The sequence below is a fragment of the Erythrolamprus reginae genome, chromosome 3 (assembly GCF_031021105.1).
Source record: "Erythrolamprus reginae isolate rEryReg1 chromosome 3, rEryReg1.hap1, whole genome shotgun sequence".
Classification (NCBI taxonomy): Eukaryota; Metazoa; Chordata; class Lepidosauria; order Squamata; family Dipsadidae; genus Erythrolamprus; species Erythrolamprus reginae.
In genome coordinates, this window is record NC_091952.1 from 107731051 (window position 1) to 107747006 (window position 15956).

Genomic DNA, 15956 nt, shown 5'->3' on the forward strand with positions numbered 1-15956 from the left:
GGAGAGTCCAACATGGGTATTACTCCAATCCTATTGGTAGAGACTGAGTTAAAAATTTACATATTAATTGAGCACCGCCCCCTCTGCTCTCCCCATGAGCCAGTTTTAAAAACTCAGTCAACAGAGTAGAGACATACTGAGTTGTGGCTTAACAAAATAATGGAAATAAATATTGTTACCGTTTTAATCCTCTTTTCTTTGTTTTTCAGGTGTGAAGCTGGAAGAGGAACAGACGGTCAGGGGTCTCTGCCCTCAGCGGGCACCACCCCCAACGAATCTCCTCAGGGGTCTTGCATTCCCCCAGTGGGAGCACCCCGTAGAGGAGCACCCAGCCTGGGGGTCCCTGGTCTCCGAGACCATACCGAGGCTGTCAGCCGAAGGGGGGGGGGGGTCCGCCCCCCCCACTGGGAGGCTTGAAGCCGGCTCGTAAAAAAGAGGCTGAGAAGGACGGAGCCGAGCGCCTCACAGCTGATGAGGGGATTAGCGCGGCGAGCCGCTACAGAAGCAGCCGCCAAAGCCGCCAAAGCCACCGCTACCATCGGGACCGGGACAACGGTCACAACGGGCAAGAATCCAGTCCCCCGGGCATCAGGACTAGGCTGGGAGGCCTCAGAGTCGGGGAGACCCCAGGCGACAGCCCACGGAGCCACGGAGGCTGGGCGCTGCCATTTTTGGGGCTGACTGGTGCGGAAAAGCGTCTTTGGGCGCGAAATCGGCTGGCGGACAGGCTAATTAGGCGCGAAAGGGCTGGGACGCCCTAGTGCGCAGGCGCAGGTCCCGGGAAACCGAGGGCGCCATTTTTCTCTGGATTGCTCTGACGAGGTGGGCGAGCTACAAGCTACCGGAGGTCAGACAGCAAGAAAGCCTTAATTACATTGCCTGGCAGTTGTGAGTACTATGGAGGAGACTCAAGGGAAAGATGCCCCAAGCTCTCCTGCCCCTTCTAAGGACAAAGTTAAGGGGAAACCTAAGGAAAAGGCAAAATCTCACTCATCTGCCTCCTCTTCCTCCATCAAAGAGGCTGAGAAGCGCATTAAAGCGCTGGAGAAAAAGCTGGAGGGAGCATTACACTCATCTCCAACGGGGCTCCCTCTGGCCCAGAGACATTCTTCAGACCCCTTATCAGCAACTACCTTCGGGCCTACAAGGGTTACAGCAGAGGGAGATTGGTCTCCAGACCGGCAGTTCCTGCCCCTGCCTCAGGGCATGCCTTCCCCCAGCACATCCTGGGCTAGACCAGGTTCAGTGGGCCCTGCAGGAGGAAGCTACCAAGGGCCAGCAGCCACTTTCACCCCTACTGCAGCGGGCTTGCGATCCCAGCCTGGGGCGTGGCAAAGTTTGCCTCCAGATCTGCAAGACCTCATCGTGAATGCATACTCGCAGAACTTGGCACCGTGGGCTCAACAGTACGGTAGACCCCCCCCCAGCAAACGACGGGTTCTTGGTCGGCACCGCCCCCCTCAGGTTTGGGGTCCTTGTTGGAAGAACAGGATCAGTTTGAGGACAGTGACCCGGAATTTGGTCTTTCAGAGGATGAAAATGCACCGGAACAGCCACCATCAGTTGGTCTGTTCAAACCAGTGTTATTCAGAACTTTACTTTCTAAGGCCAAGCAGGTAATGAACCTCCCGGGCGCCGCCAAAACGGCAGAGGTCGCTGAGTCGGAACAAACCTCGGCCTCGCTACTCGACAAACCTCAACCCGAGTCCGACCATTTTCCCGCTTCAGGCATATTCGTAAAAGGCATAAAGAGGCCGTGGCAGCAGCCAGCGGCTGCACAGGGGCCTTCCAACATCGAGAGGAAATTCTACACCTTCGACGAGGAGGTGGAAAAGCTGCTTGAATTTCCCCCGATCGACCATCCGGTCATAACGCTTGTCTCCAGCGCCTTAGTTCCCTCGGAGACCGGGGAAAGCCTCAGACCGGAGGAGAGAAAAGCGGAGACGTTGCTGCATAAGGCACACCTTATGTCTGGCTGGGGATTCAGGGCAGCGGCGGCCACGTCGTTTATCAATCGAGCGTCACTAATGTGGATCAAAGAGATGCAATCTCGACTGGGGCCCGAGGACGGGCGTCTCCGCCAGGACTTAAGTAAATTATTGGCGGCGACCGAGTTTTCGGCAGACGCTACTCTTCACGCGGCCAAATTTTCCACAAGGAGCATGGCAACCACGTTGTCGTCACGCCACCTTTTGTGGCTGAGAAACTGGCAGGCCGATCTTAAGTCTAAATGGCGCTTGGCCTCCGGCCCCTTCCAGGGTTCCACTCTCTTTGGAGACTTGTTGGAGAAGGTCCTAGTGGAGGACAAGGATAAGAGGAAGGTCCTTCCTAGAGCCAACAGACGACAGGACAGAAGGTTCACTCCTTATTCAAGGCGTCAGTCCTTTCGATGGGACCCTAACACTGCTTCCAACCAGGGCCAACGCTCCTTTTCCCAAGTCCAATACAATCAGCAGGCCTATAGGAGCGACCGCGGCGCTTTTCAGGACAGGCAGAGAGGCTATCACCAGTCCAGAAGACCATTTCGTGGAAATACCCAAAGAGGGTTCAAACGCACGAAGTGACTCGGCCACGCCTCAACCCTTAGGAGGAAAACTGCAGGACTTCGGCAGGGCCTGACAGTCAACTTCCTCCAACCAATGGGCCCTGGCTACAGTCACACAAGGGCTCAGGCTGGAATTCATACAGCCACCGCCCAGCCGCTTCTTACACTGCCCGCTAATAAAGGACATTCACAAGAAACTACAACTGCGCAGGGAAATTACACACCTGCTAGACATCCGAGCAATAGAACCGGTCCCGCAGCAGGAGGAGGGCAAGGGGTTCTACTCCATGATTTTCATCGTTCCCAAATCCTCAGGAGGCTGCAGGTTGATCCTCAACCTGAAGCAACTGAACCTCTTCATAAGATACCAGAGGTTCAGGATGCACTCGCTGCAGACCATTCTAGCTTCTATCCGGAAACAGGACACTTTAACATCCATAGACCTCAAGGAGGCATACTTGCATGTCCCGATTCATCCGGAACATCGCAGATTCCTTCGATTTTGTACCGAGGGACGACACTACCAATACAGAGCCATGCCGTTCGGCCTGTCATTGGCCCCACGAACGTTTACGAAGCTCTTGGACGTATTGACCGCCAGCTTAAGAGCCCGATCCATCAGACTCATGGCTTACCTGGACGATATAATCATCTTGTCCAGGTCCAGACTAGCAGCAGAGAGAGATCTCATCGAGACAATTCGTACGCTGGAACTCCACGGGTTCACTGTAAATGTGGAAAAAAGCCAGTTGTCACCTACTACCAGGCTTCTACACTTAGGAGCGATTATAGACACTCAGGAGGGCACAGTGTCACTCTCACAGGAGAGGCAAAACAACATCAGACACTTGATATCCAGTATTCAGCGGGGACCGACGGCGGAAGACCTTGCCTCGGTCAACATAAACTTCCTGGAATTAAGAGCAGTGTTCCTGGCTCTGCAGACATTTGTGCCCCTGGTTCAACAACAGCACATGTTGGTGCTTACGGACAATGTGGCGACCAGGGCCCACTTGAATCATCAAGGGGGCACAAGGTCGCAGCGTCTCATGGAGGAGACGGAGGCACTATTCCATTGGGCCGAACAACATCTGCGGTCCCTAACAGCGGAGCACATCGCGGGAATCAGCAATACACAAGCAGACTGGCTGAGTCGGTCCACCTTGGATCAGTCTGAGTGGAAGCTGGACCCGAGCCTTTTCCAACAGGCGGTGATGCGGTTTGGCCTTCCGCTGGTGGATCTTTTCGCCAGCTCCCAGAACGCCCAGCTTCCAAGGTTCTACACTCGATTCCCACAGCCAGGAGCGGAGGAAATCAACGCTCTCCGGACATCCTGGCCGCCAGGACTTCTATATGCGTTCCCACCAACGAACCTTATACCACGAGTAGTGGAGAAACTCCTGCGAGAGAAGGCGGAGGTGTTGTTAGTGGCCCCATACTGGCCTCGACGACCGTGGTTCTCCGACCTGGTGGCACTGTCGGTGTCAACCCCTTGGAGAATCCCGGACCAACTGATATCTCTCAGCCAAGGGGAACTTCAACATCCCGATCCCCAGTGGCTTCAACTGACCGTTTGGCACTTGAACGGGTCAGGTTACGAGGATTGAAGCTACCGGAGAAGGTCATCGACACTATGCAGGCTGCAAGGCGTCCATCTACTTCTCGGATCTACCAGACGACATGGGCGGCCTTTTGCAGTTTCTGTGACAAACGAAACATCAATACTGAACAGGCTTCGGTCATTACAGTTCTGGAGTTCTTGCAGACCGGTCTTGATCGGGGACTAGCGCCCAACACTCTGAAACGACATGTGGCGGCCCTCGCGACCATAATACGGGTGGAGGGAGTTCGCTCCTTGGCTTACCATCCTTGGGTAAAGGATTTTCTGCGGGGAGCATCAAATCAACACTCCCCACCGATTCAGCGGTTTCCATCATGGGACCTCCCGTTGGTTCTCAGAGCCTTGACGAAACCACCGTTTGAACCTTTGAGATCTATTCCGTTGCGACTACTGTCACTTAAAACAGCCTTCCTAGTGGCTATTGCGTCGGCACGGAGAGTGTCAGAGTTGGCTGCCTTGTCGGTACGTCCTGACCTCTGTATCTTTTACCCAGACCGAGTGGTGTTGAGATTAGATCCTTCCTTTATAGCGAAGGTCAACTCGGAGTTTCACAGGAAACAAGAATTAATTCTTCCAGACTTTTGCACCCACAGTAGTCACCCGTCGGAATTAAGGTGGCATAAGATTGATGTACGCCGTGCAGTCAAGATTTACATCAGACGCACAGAGGTTTTTCGAAAGTCGGAAAAGTTGTTTGTTTCATTCGCATCGGATAAAGAGGGACTTGGAGTTTCATCAGTGTCCATTAGTCGTTGGATCAGGGAATGTATTGCGGAGGCATACAGGGCCCGTAACCAACCAGTACCAACAGGAGTGACTGCTCACTCAACAAGGAGTGCGGCCACCTCAGCGGCCTGGGCTACCCAGGCGTCCATAGATGACATCTGCAGGGCTGCAACGTGGTCGACACCATCGACTTTCATACGACATTATAAGTTGGACTCCTTCGCTTCAGCAAAGGCGGCTTTTGGGAGACGTGTTTTACAACGTGTTTGTTTATCTCCAACGTCCCTGACAAGACCTTCTCCCTCCCATGGGCCGTAAATCTCTGGTATATCCCATGTTGGACTCTCCTTCCAGATGCAATGGAGAAGAACCATTGTACCTACCTGAACGGTCTTCTCAGTGCACTGGAAGGAGAGTCCAAACCCACCCGGTACAGTTATGGGTGCAGGGACGCCGGAGTGGTCAGTTAGTCAGTTTTGGGTTGTTATAATAAAACTTGGTTATCCTCTTACTATGGTTTTTTCGTTTTTAAAACTGGCTCATGGGGAGAGCAGAGGGGGCGGTGCTCAATTAATATGTAAATTTTTAACTCAGTCTCTACCAATAGGATTGGAGTAATACCCATGTTGGACTCTCCTTCCAGTGCACTGAGAAGACCGTTCAGGTAGGTACAACGGTTCTTATCTCATTAAGCTTATTTAGAAAACATGATATATATTTTAGGAAAAATTGTATTAAGAAACCAGAAAAAATAACTTAAACTATATTAAAAGCATTTGTACAATACATGTAACTTTAATGGGCCATGGGAGGGAGAAGGTCTTGTCAGGGACGTTGGAGATAAACAAACACGTTGTAAAACACGTCTCCCAAAAGCCGCCTCTGCTGAAGCGAAGGAGTCCAACTATTTTAAAGATACACAGGAAAGTAGTAAAAAGAAATTGATCACCTACCAATTCTCATAGAAAGGCTGGAGATCTGTAAAGGCTGAGGGACAGCAGAGTTGATGGCCAGACATACCCATATGCCCATATTTCGTCATCAGTTCGCAGACTTCATTGACTGCCGATCGGTTTCGGGACACAATTCAAAGTGTTGGTTATGACCTATAAAGCCGTACATGGCATAGGACCAGACTATCTCCGAGACCGCCTTCTGCTGCACGAATCCCAGCGACCAGTGAGGTCCCACAGAGTTGGTCTCCTTAGGGTTCCGTTGACCAAACAATGTCAGCTGGCGGGACCCTGGTACTCTGGAATCAACTCTCCCCGGAGATTCGCATCCTCCTTGCCTTCCAAAGCAGTCTAAAAACATATCTTTGCTGTCAGGCCTGGGGACATTAGACCTTCCCCTGTCCAACAAAATGTTGTTAGCATGATTACTGTATGAATGTGAATGATTTTTTTAAAATTAGAAATCTAAGAATTGTTTTTAGTATATTAATTGGACAAACTATTGTTATGTATTTTGGTATATGTTGTGAGCCGCCCCGAGTCCATGGAGAGGGGCGGCATACAAGTCCAATAAAATTAAATAAATAAATTAAATAATACATTTTGTCATAAAGCAAGGACAAAAGTTGAGATGATGGTATACCTTCCCTAGAAAGCATTTTCAGACTTCCCATTTTGCCTCTGTTGTAAATGGGAGATATTCCAACACAGAACATCTGGCTTTAATGTAGAATAATCCATCAAGATAAATATGTATGTTATTGATACTTTAACATAAGTGTGTTTTGATATGTGAATGGAAGATACAATATCAGCCCTGACTTCAGGGAAGGGGTGGTGGAGTAGCAGTCATCGCCTGTAAGAAACGTTGTTCTCGCATGATCCTTGGCCCAGAGATCGTTGGCTGTGAGTTTCTCCTTGTGAGGTTGTTGTTGACATACCTTCCACTCAGCTGTGTTACAACAGTCCTGCCTGAGATCCTAGAGGCAGTAGCTGAGTTGGTGGTGAAGTTTCCCAGGCTGATGATACTGAAGGACTTTAGTTTGCCATCACTCGGCAAATCCTCAGAGGTGGATCAAGGGTCTATGGCTTCCATGACAATCATGGACCTAACCCAAGTAGTCTAGGGTCTGCCCATGGGGGGACACACACACATTTGACTTGGTGTTTCTCCAGGGGCAGTGGAGACATGATTTGAAATTAAGGTGTATGGACTTTTTTCCCCTGTCATGGTCAGATAATTTCCTGATGAGGTTAGACTTTAAGGCACACACACACACACACACCGCAGGGAGTTGGAGCCAACTAAGTGGTTCCACCCCAGATGCTTAATGGTCCCTGAAGGGTTCCAGAAGGAACTTGGGGAGATACCTGAGTCCCGTGTCCACAATCTGGCCGAATCCCTGGTGGTTGCCTGGAATAAGGCGGCATCAGGTGCATTGGGTCGGATTATGCCTTTGCGACCTCTCCAATGGCAGTGGATCTAGCTGTATTTAATAACTATCACCCGGTCTCTAACCTTCCCTTTATAGGGAAGGTTGTTGAGAAGGTGGTGTCGCTCCAGCTCCAATGGTCCTTGGATGAAGCCGATTATCTGGTCCCTCAACAGTCAGGATTCAGGCCCAGCATGGAAACTGCTTTAGTCGCACTGATGGATGATCTCTGGCGGACCCAGCATAAGGGTTTATCCCACTTTTGATATCATCGACCATGGTATCCTTCTACACCGTCTGGAGGGGGCTAGGAATGGGAGGCACTGTTCTACGGTGGTTCACCTCCTACCTCTCCGGTCAGTCACAGTCAGAGTTGGCAGGGGGTCAGAGGTTGACTCCTAGGTGCCTCCCTTGTGGGGTTCCTCAGAGGTCGGTTCTCCTCTCCCCCTGGTGTTTAATACCTACATGAAACTGCTGGGTGAGATCATCCAAGGGCACAGAACTATACATCTCCACCCTGTGTCCACTGTGTCCACTCAGTGAAGCAGTGGAAGTGATATGCCAGTGTCTGGAAGCTGTTAGGGTCTGGATGGGTGTTAACAGGCTCAGATTCAACCCCGACTAGACTGTGGCTTCTGCCTCCCAAGGACACCTCCATCTGTCTGCCTATTACGCTGGGGGGGGGGACTTCTGACCCCTTTAAAGAGGGTCCGCAACTTGGGCATCCTCCTCAATCCACAGCTGACTTTGGAACATCATCTTTCAGCTGTGGCAAAGGGGGTGTTTGCCCAGGTTTACCTGGTGCATCAGTTGTGGCCCTATTTGGATAGGGAGTCTTTACTCACAATCACTCATGCCCTTGTCACCTTGAGGTTCGACTACTGCAATGCTATCTATATGGGTCTATCTTTGAAGAGTGCTCAGAAGCTGCAAATCATGCAGATCACAGCCATGCAAGCGGCCATGGACCTTCTCAGATATACCCATGTTTCTCCAGCACTCCATGGACTGCACTGGTTGCCAATTGGTTTCCAAACACAAAGTGTTAGTTATGACCTATAAAGCCCTACATGGCATTGGACCAGATTATTTGCGACTGCCTCCTGCTTCATGAGTCCCAGTGACTGGTGAGGTCCCACAGAGCCATCCTTCTCCAGGTCCCATCAACTAGACAATGTCACTTGGCAGGGCCTAGGGGAAGAGCGGGGGCTCCGGCCCTCTGGAATCAGCTCCTCTGGAGATCCGTACTGCCCCCACCTTCCTCACCTTCTGCAAGAGTCTCATCTATGCTGCCAGGCGTGGGGCCATTAGACCCTAGCACATGGCCAAACAAATGTAATGTATGTTTGCTGTTTAAATGGTACTATCTGATTTTAATATTATTAGATTAACTGTTATTAGATTAACTGTTTTTAAATTAATTGGATTGTGATGTTGTCTTGTTTTTATATGTTGTAAGCCACCCCAAGTCCAATTAATAAATAAGAAAGAAAGAAAGAAAGAAAGAAAGAAAGAAAGAAAGAAAGAAAGAAAGAAAGAAAGAAAGCTCCCTGGTTTACTGAGGAGCTTTGGGAGATGAAGTGCCAGAAGAGACATCTAGAGAGATGCTGGAGATCCAGTTAATCCGAATCTGACTGAACACTTTTAAGAGCCTTTGTTAGGTCTTATTTAGTGGCAATACGTGCGGCTAAACATTTGTATTTTTCCACACTTATCACATCAGCTGAGTTACACCCAGCCACCCTTTTTAGGGTGACTCATTCCCTCCTTGATGTTGGGGGAATGGTGGAGCCCTTACATGTAGAGCTGAGAAGTTTGTGCAGTTCTTGTTGGATAAAGTCATTCAGGTTCGGACAGACCTGGACTTCGATTGGGCATATAAATCCAATGAATGAATGAATGAATGAATGAATGAATGAATGAATGAATGAATGAATGAATGAATGAATGAATGAATGAATTTCAACCAACTTAATAGGGACATGTCTTAGTCCTATTGAATGGGATGAATTTGAGTCTGTGACCCCTGAGGAAATTGACAAGGAAGTAGGAGTGATGATTTCCTCCAATTGTTTGTTGGACTTGTGCCCCTCCTGGATGGTTTCAGCCAGCAAAGAGATGACACAAGACTGGCTACAGACTATAATTAACTCATCCTTTAGAATGAGGAAGCGATTGTGAGACCCCCTCCTCAAGAAGTCTTCTCTGGATCCAGCAGATTTAAAGAACTTTCTGCCAGTCTTCAACTTACCATTTGTGGGAAAGGTTGTGGAGAAAGCATTATCACTCCAGTTCCTGCGGTCGCTAGGTGAAACAGATTACCTTAGACTGGTTTCAGTATGGCTTCAGACTTGGTTATAGCACAGAAGCTGCTTTCGTCATTCTGCTGGACTAAGCAATGTTGACTGGTGGACCCACGTAGGAGGGCCTTCTCTGTTGTTGCCCTAACCTTCATTTCATTGCCCCCTGAGATCTGGACTACCCCTACCCTATTGGCCTTCTGCAAATCAGTGAAGACCTGGGTCTTCTGGCCAGCCTGGGGTGGTTGATCTCAGCATTATATCCATATAAGATCCACCAGAAATGAATGGTGTATATGTTTCTAAATTGTTTTTAATAGATGTTTTTGATGTTTTTGATATTCACGATGTTTTTATCTTTGTTGTGAGCCGCCCAGAGACCTCCGGGAGTTGAGCGGCATACAACTTTAATAAATAATAATAATGGTCATAAATAATTGTGGAGAAAAATAAAAAAAATGCAAAAATAAGATGTCTACATCTATTTGATGGTCACAACACTCCAATAAAAGATAATCCTTGGTTTTTCTCTAAATCTTTCATGTAATTTATTATAAAATGAAGAAAAGTTATAATATTTAATGAAGTTTCTAAATTTGTTTCTGAATTTGATAAATAAATAAAATTAGGGGCTATAAAGAAATACATAAGGGATCAGATTTTCTGTCCAGTTCCTTCTCTCCTCCCTTGGTTTTCCATCAAATAATTAATTATAGCTTGTCAGACAGAAGCTTTTCAATGTTGGATTATACCCTGAAACACTTAGCGCTGTGGTAGCAAACACTTGATGGATTTGGGGCAAACCTGTACTTAAAATTCTAATACTAGTTGATCATAAAATTATTTCATGGTCTTAGTCATGAAAGCCAGTTGAGACATTTTGGAACAGTCACTTTCTCTTAGCCCAACATACTTCACACGGCTGTTGTTATGGGGAATAGGACAGAGATGTGTTGGATGTGTTTGCCACCTTAAGCTATTTATAAACATAATAAAGGAGGAATACAAATACATAAATTTAATAGACCGATGTGAATATTATCCATCTCTAGTTAAAGAGAGTAGGACTATACAATATTTCATTCATTGTCTTCAATGTTTTTGAACTTCTTTAACTAACTCTTCTACCAATCAAAAGCAATTTATTTCTGGCTTTCAAAATAGATGGATTGCTGAAAAAATTGATCTTTTTAAAAATTATTTTTAATATTATGCTCTTGTCAAGAAATTTTGTTAATGTATACATGTGTCTTCTCTTTCTATATAGGAAGGAGCTTCAGCCCGAAAGACTCAGACCCCAGCAGCACAGCCTGTGCCAAGGCCAGGTAAAAACAGTAGATATATCTATCATAGTATGAAAGATAAACTTTTTTAAAAAAAATGTCAGAAATGCAAACCCATATTCAAATTCACTCTGATTTGCTGTGGAAACTACTGAAGCTTTAACTTTTAAATTTTTATTTCCCCCCATAAAAATCAAATGAATACATCTACATTTCTGCTTGCATATGTGATAATGTGATAAAATAATTACAGGGGCCCTTTGCGCCTGGGCATAGCTTTAGCCAATCAGGCTCCTTTGTCAGACTAGAGGGATTCCACCACTAGGCCTCAGGAGACAGCACTGCCCACAGCATCTACCCCATCGACCACCTTTGACCTGGCCATCCTGCAGATGTGGATCGTGGTAACAGCTACTTTGAAGTCCTTGGCGGGCTCACTACCCCTCCAGCAAGGATGCAGGCTTGATAATCAACGGTCAGCTTCTCAACCAGGGCCAAGCTCCCAAGTAATCTCTCTGAAGTATCCAATGCTGGTAGCTAAGAAGAATGGCAGGAAGTGGAGGACGATTATGCCCTGGAATTATCTGAAGACAAGAAGAATGGCAGGACCATTCTTCTTGTCTTCAGACCAGCCTATCTCGCCTGGCCTATTTCCTCCAAGACTCTTTAAGCCCCTTCTTTTTAAAGTACAGTCTGCAGCAGGATTAGAGTTTCCCTCACCTCAGGAAACACAAAGCACTCAACAGGTGGACCCTCTATTCTTGGAGGTTATCCCAGAACTGGACTTTGTGCCTGCTCTGCCTCTATTCCAGGAGACAGTGAAATAGCAATGGTCTAATCTGGCCTTGGGGCCATCCCCCTCCTTGTTAGAACATTGTAAGTTCTTCAACGTGGCTGGCAGATCTCCTTTTTGTTCCGTCATTTGGACCTCCGTTGTTGTCTCTGCATGCCCCAACCACAATGCCAGGAGAGTCAGACAAGATCCTCAAGCCTGAAGATAGGAAGACAGAACAGGCCCTAATAAATGTCCACCAGGCGGCTGCCTGGGCCATTAAAGTATCGTCCACCTCTTCATTCTTAGCCAGAGCTGCTCTAATTTGGCTCAGACAAATTCAGGAGCGCATACTGTTGTGAGCACTCCTTGTCCATCTCTGGTAATGTCAGATCCTGAGGACGATGAGCCAGACTCCTCTGTATACCCTGGGCCAGTGGGGTTGCTAGCTGATGCAGAGTGAGAGTGAGGGAGAAAGTGACCTGGATGAACCTGAGAAGTCACCAGAGGGGCAGCATAGAAAAATAAGCTCACCAATTTTCTAACAGTCATGCAGAGTCTGGCAAAGAGTTCTTAGCAAGGCAGAAATCAGGTTTTGGGGGAGGGTGCATTTTCAAGCACCATAACTCTAACACAGTGTCCATAAAGCAATGTTGAAACCCCACCCTGAATTTCCCCAAATCCTTTGCTTTTATACTTGCTGCGAGTGGCATCAAACCCCCCAAAAGGTAAAGCTGCAAGCTTATTTCCTTTTACCATACAAGTCCTGTTGTCTTCTCAGTAACCTCATGTATCTAGCATCTAACAGTGGGTTATCCACTCTAATGTCTTCTTCCTCCTCCAACTGGGACCACTTCTCCCATTGGTCACAGAGCACAGAAGGGGTGAACGCTCCTCAGAGCAGTTAGCTGCAGGGCCTTCTCTATGCCTCCCCCACCCACCCATACTTTCTCAGGTCATACAGAGACACTTGGAGAGGATGACAGAACCTGTTTTACTTGCCCCATTCTGAGTGAAACAACTTTGGTTTGTGGACCTCAAGGCTTTTTTGGTAGTGGAACCTTGGAGACTACCCATCTCGGATATTCTGCTCAGTCAGGGGTAGCTGGATTATCCAGACCCACAGTGGTGTCAGTTGACCACCTGGAGGTTGAGTGGAACACCTTGAGTTGGCAGATATACAATCCAGACATGATCCTAACCATCCAGGCACACAAAGGATCGGTGATGTAGAGAGCCTTTTGTTTCTGGTGTGCCTCAGAGGGCCTGTCTCCCATAAGGATTCCACTTCCCAAAGTCTTAAAGTTTCTACAAGTGGGGTTGGCCAAAGAACTGTCACTCAATACACTTCAGTGCCAGGTGGCTGTCTTTTCCTCAGTACTGTCATGTGACCATTTCGATTCTCTTTCACAGTTCCCAACTGTTCGTCAGTTCCTCAAGGAGGCCTCTAGTCTGTGACTCTCATAGGTCCGCCCTATGAGCCTCTTAGGGAGACCTCTCTCAGACACCTATCATTCAAGGTAGCCTTTCTGCTCACAATTACATCAGCACGTAATTACATCAGGTCTCTCTGTCAGAGACAACCTTTGTGTATTCCATCGAGATAGGGTGGTCCTCCGACTGGACCCCTCCTTTGTACTGAAGGTAAATTCTACCTTCCATCAGGCTCAGGAGATAGTAGTGTCTTCCTTTTGTTCTCATTCTACACACCCGTCCAAAAGATTTGGCACACCTTAGACGTGTGGAGGGCTCTCTGGATCTATGTCAACAGAATGCATTCTTTTTGAAGTTAGAGGTGCTCCTCATGGCCTTCCTACTTCAGTCTCTAGCCCTAGTCTCTTTGACTACGAAACGGCGCTGGATTAGGGGCACCATCGCCAAGGCCTACAAGCTGTTCTCTCTTCCACAAGCCGCAGGCATCACGGCTCATTCGCCTCGCAGTGCCGCCACCTCTGCTGCTTGGACAATTCAATCTTCTTTGGAGGAATTGTTTCAGGCTGCTGCTTGGGTCTCTCCTTCCCAATTTATACAGCATTATAAAATCAACAAATACGCATTGGCTGAGACTTCTTTCAGGTGAAGAGTGCTACAAAGGGTGCTTGAGGAAGGGTCCTAATGTCTCAGATTGTTCCCTCCCACTGGGTTTTCAGGCTTTGGTATGTCCCATCCTGATTGCTGGCTCCATCCACGATGAGGCATTGGTCTTACCTGATATGCCTCTTTTTTCAGGAGGAGCCAGCAGTCAGTCTCCCCCTTATTCAGTCTGAGTCTTGAACTCTTGGCTAACATTTCTTTATGTGGAATTCTGGCCACATGATTGGACTCTTGTTTCACCTATCCAATTGGACTCTTGTTTCACCTATCCAATGCACTTGTTATGCTTGCACTGGGACTTGATGTGCTATCGGATTGGATCGTACCACTACCCAGCTGCACATTCATCTATTTTGCCACTAGTTTTTGACTCCTTGGAACCAGTCTACTATAAATGAATCAGCCAACATTTCAGTTAGGGTGGGAGCTTACCCTTTGGGGGTCCATATTGCTGTTTCGCCATTCTGAGTCTAATCTTCGGATTTGTCAAAGCTGGGTCCTAGCAGGGGCGGATCCTGACTTTAAAAAAATAGACTCAGTTCTCATCGCGGAAGGCACGAGGACAACCCATTCTGACTGTTGCCTCCACCTGATGAGAAGGGGTGTCAGGTAAGACCAACGCCCCTGTAATAAAGAAAAACTGCTGGTTAAATAGCCATCACCAAAAAATATTTATGCACCCATTCTAAAGTATTTATCTTATGTTTCTAAGCTTTCTTCTAAAACTGATTTTAGAATAGAATGCTAATGTATTTGAAGTAGCATAATGTTGGAATTTTTTGCTGGTTTTGTTATCTTTGCAGTTGTGTGCCAGTGCTTAGAAAGGTCATACTGTCTGTCATAGTTATCTCACCAGGGCTGTTGAGAATAAGAATGTGCTTGGAACTGACAAGCAATGATATGAAAAGAGTAGAAATAGCAAGAGCTGAAATGCATCTGGATAATTTCTGGATAACTGCCACACATGGGATCACACTGCCAGATGCGATTTCACACATATTAACTGAAAGCTCTGCGCAGGCTTCATCAGTACAAAAGCAAGCCCATATCAAGATTGGCCTTCCATAATGTAGGATACAAAGAAATAAAGTGCCAGAAAGCACCTGATGCTTTCCCTCAGGTGTCCTCCAGAAAAAGAAATGCTTACATTTATTTTGTATTTTCATCTATTTATTCCCTGTCATTTAAAAATATTTAATGTAGTTTCAGAGACCACAGAGTATTTGAAGTCAGTGTGATGTGATCCACAAACCTTGGATGTAAAATCATTGCATTGTATTGGAAAGGCCAGCACACAGTCCCCAATACTTTTACTCTATTTTTCAAGTTTATTACAGTCATTTTGATTTTCTTTTTCTTTTCTAGAGTTACCTATCATCAGTTTGGCTCAGCCATAAATGTAATTAACATTGTCCTACCTCTGCAAAAGTAATGGGGCCAGGACTGAATTCTGTTGCATTTTTTTTATACTTCACTCCTGTAGATGTCAAACTGTTGATGAATCTGTGCATTCATTTAATTACCATTTCATCAGATCCATACTTTATTAGCTTGCTAGTCAGAATTTAATGCTTTAGTTTCTCAAATGTTTTTGCTTAAATTAAGATACATCAACTTTTATACTACTACTACTACTACTGTTACGAGACCGCCTTCTGCCGCATGAATCCCAGCGACCGATCAGGTCCCACAGAGTGGGCCTTCTCCAGGTCCTGTCAACTAAACAATGTCGGTTGGCGGGCCCCAGGGGAAGAGCTTTCTCTGTGGCGGCCCCGACTCTCTGGAACCAGCTCCCTCCAGAGATTAGAACTGCCCCTACCCTCCTCGCTTTTCGCAAACTCCTTAAAACCCACCTTTGTCGTCAGGCATGGGGGAACTGAGATATCTCCCCCGGGCCTATACAATTTATGTATGGTATGCTTGTGTGTATGTCTGTTTAACAATGGGGTTTTTTAATATTTTAAATTGTAAATTATTAGATTTGTCATGAACTGTTTTTATTGTGTTGTGAGCTGCCCCGAGTCTGCGGAGAGGGGCGGCATACAAATCTAAATAATAATAATAATAATAATAATAATAATAATAATAATAATAATAATAATAATAAACAACTTCTATTGTAGTTATCTAAGGAAACAATGAGATATGGTCAGAAAATTAAGAGTACATTTGCCTCTTTCCAGTCACTCAACCTATCAAAGACAATACATGAAGACTCAGTCAGAGAAT

General features: G+C 46.9%; 1 protein-coding gene across 1 annotated transcript in view; it reads left to right on the forward strand.

Annotated features, from left to right (window-relative positions):
* CDC73 (cell division cycle 73) overlaps positions 1-15956 on the forward strand; it is a 132712-nt gene that overhangs the window by 98813 nt on the left and 17943 nt on the right. The window contains exon 11 of the mRNA XM_070746337.1: positions 10846-10903. Coding sequence (XP_070602438.1) covers positions 10846-10903 — 58 coding nt within the window. The remainder of the gene's footprint in view (positions 1-10845; positions 10904-15956) is intronic.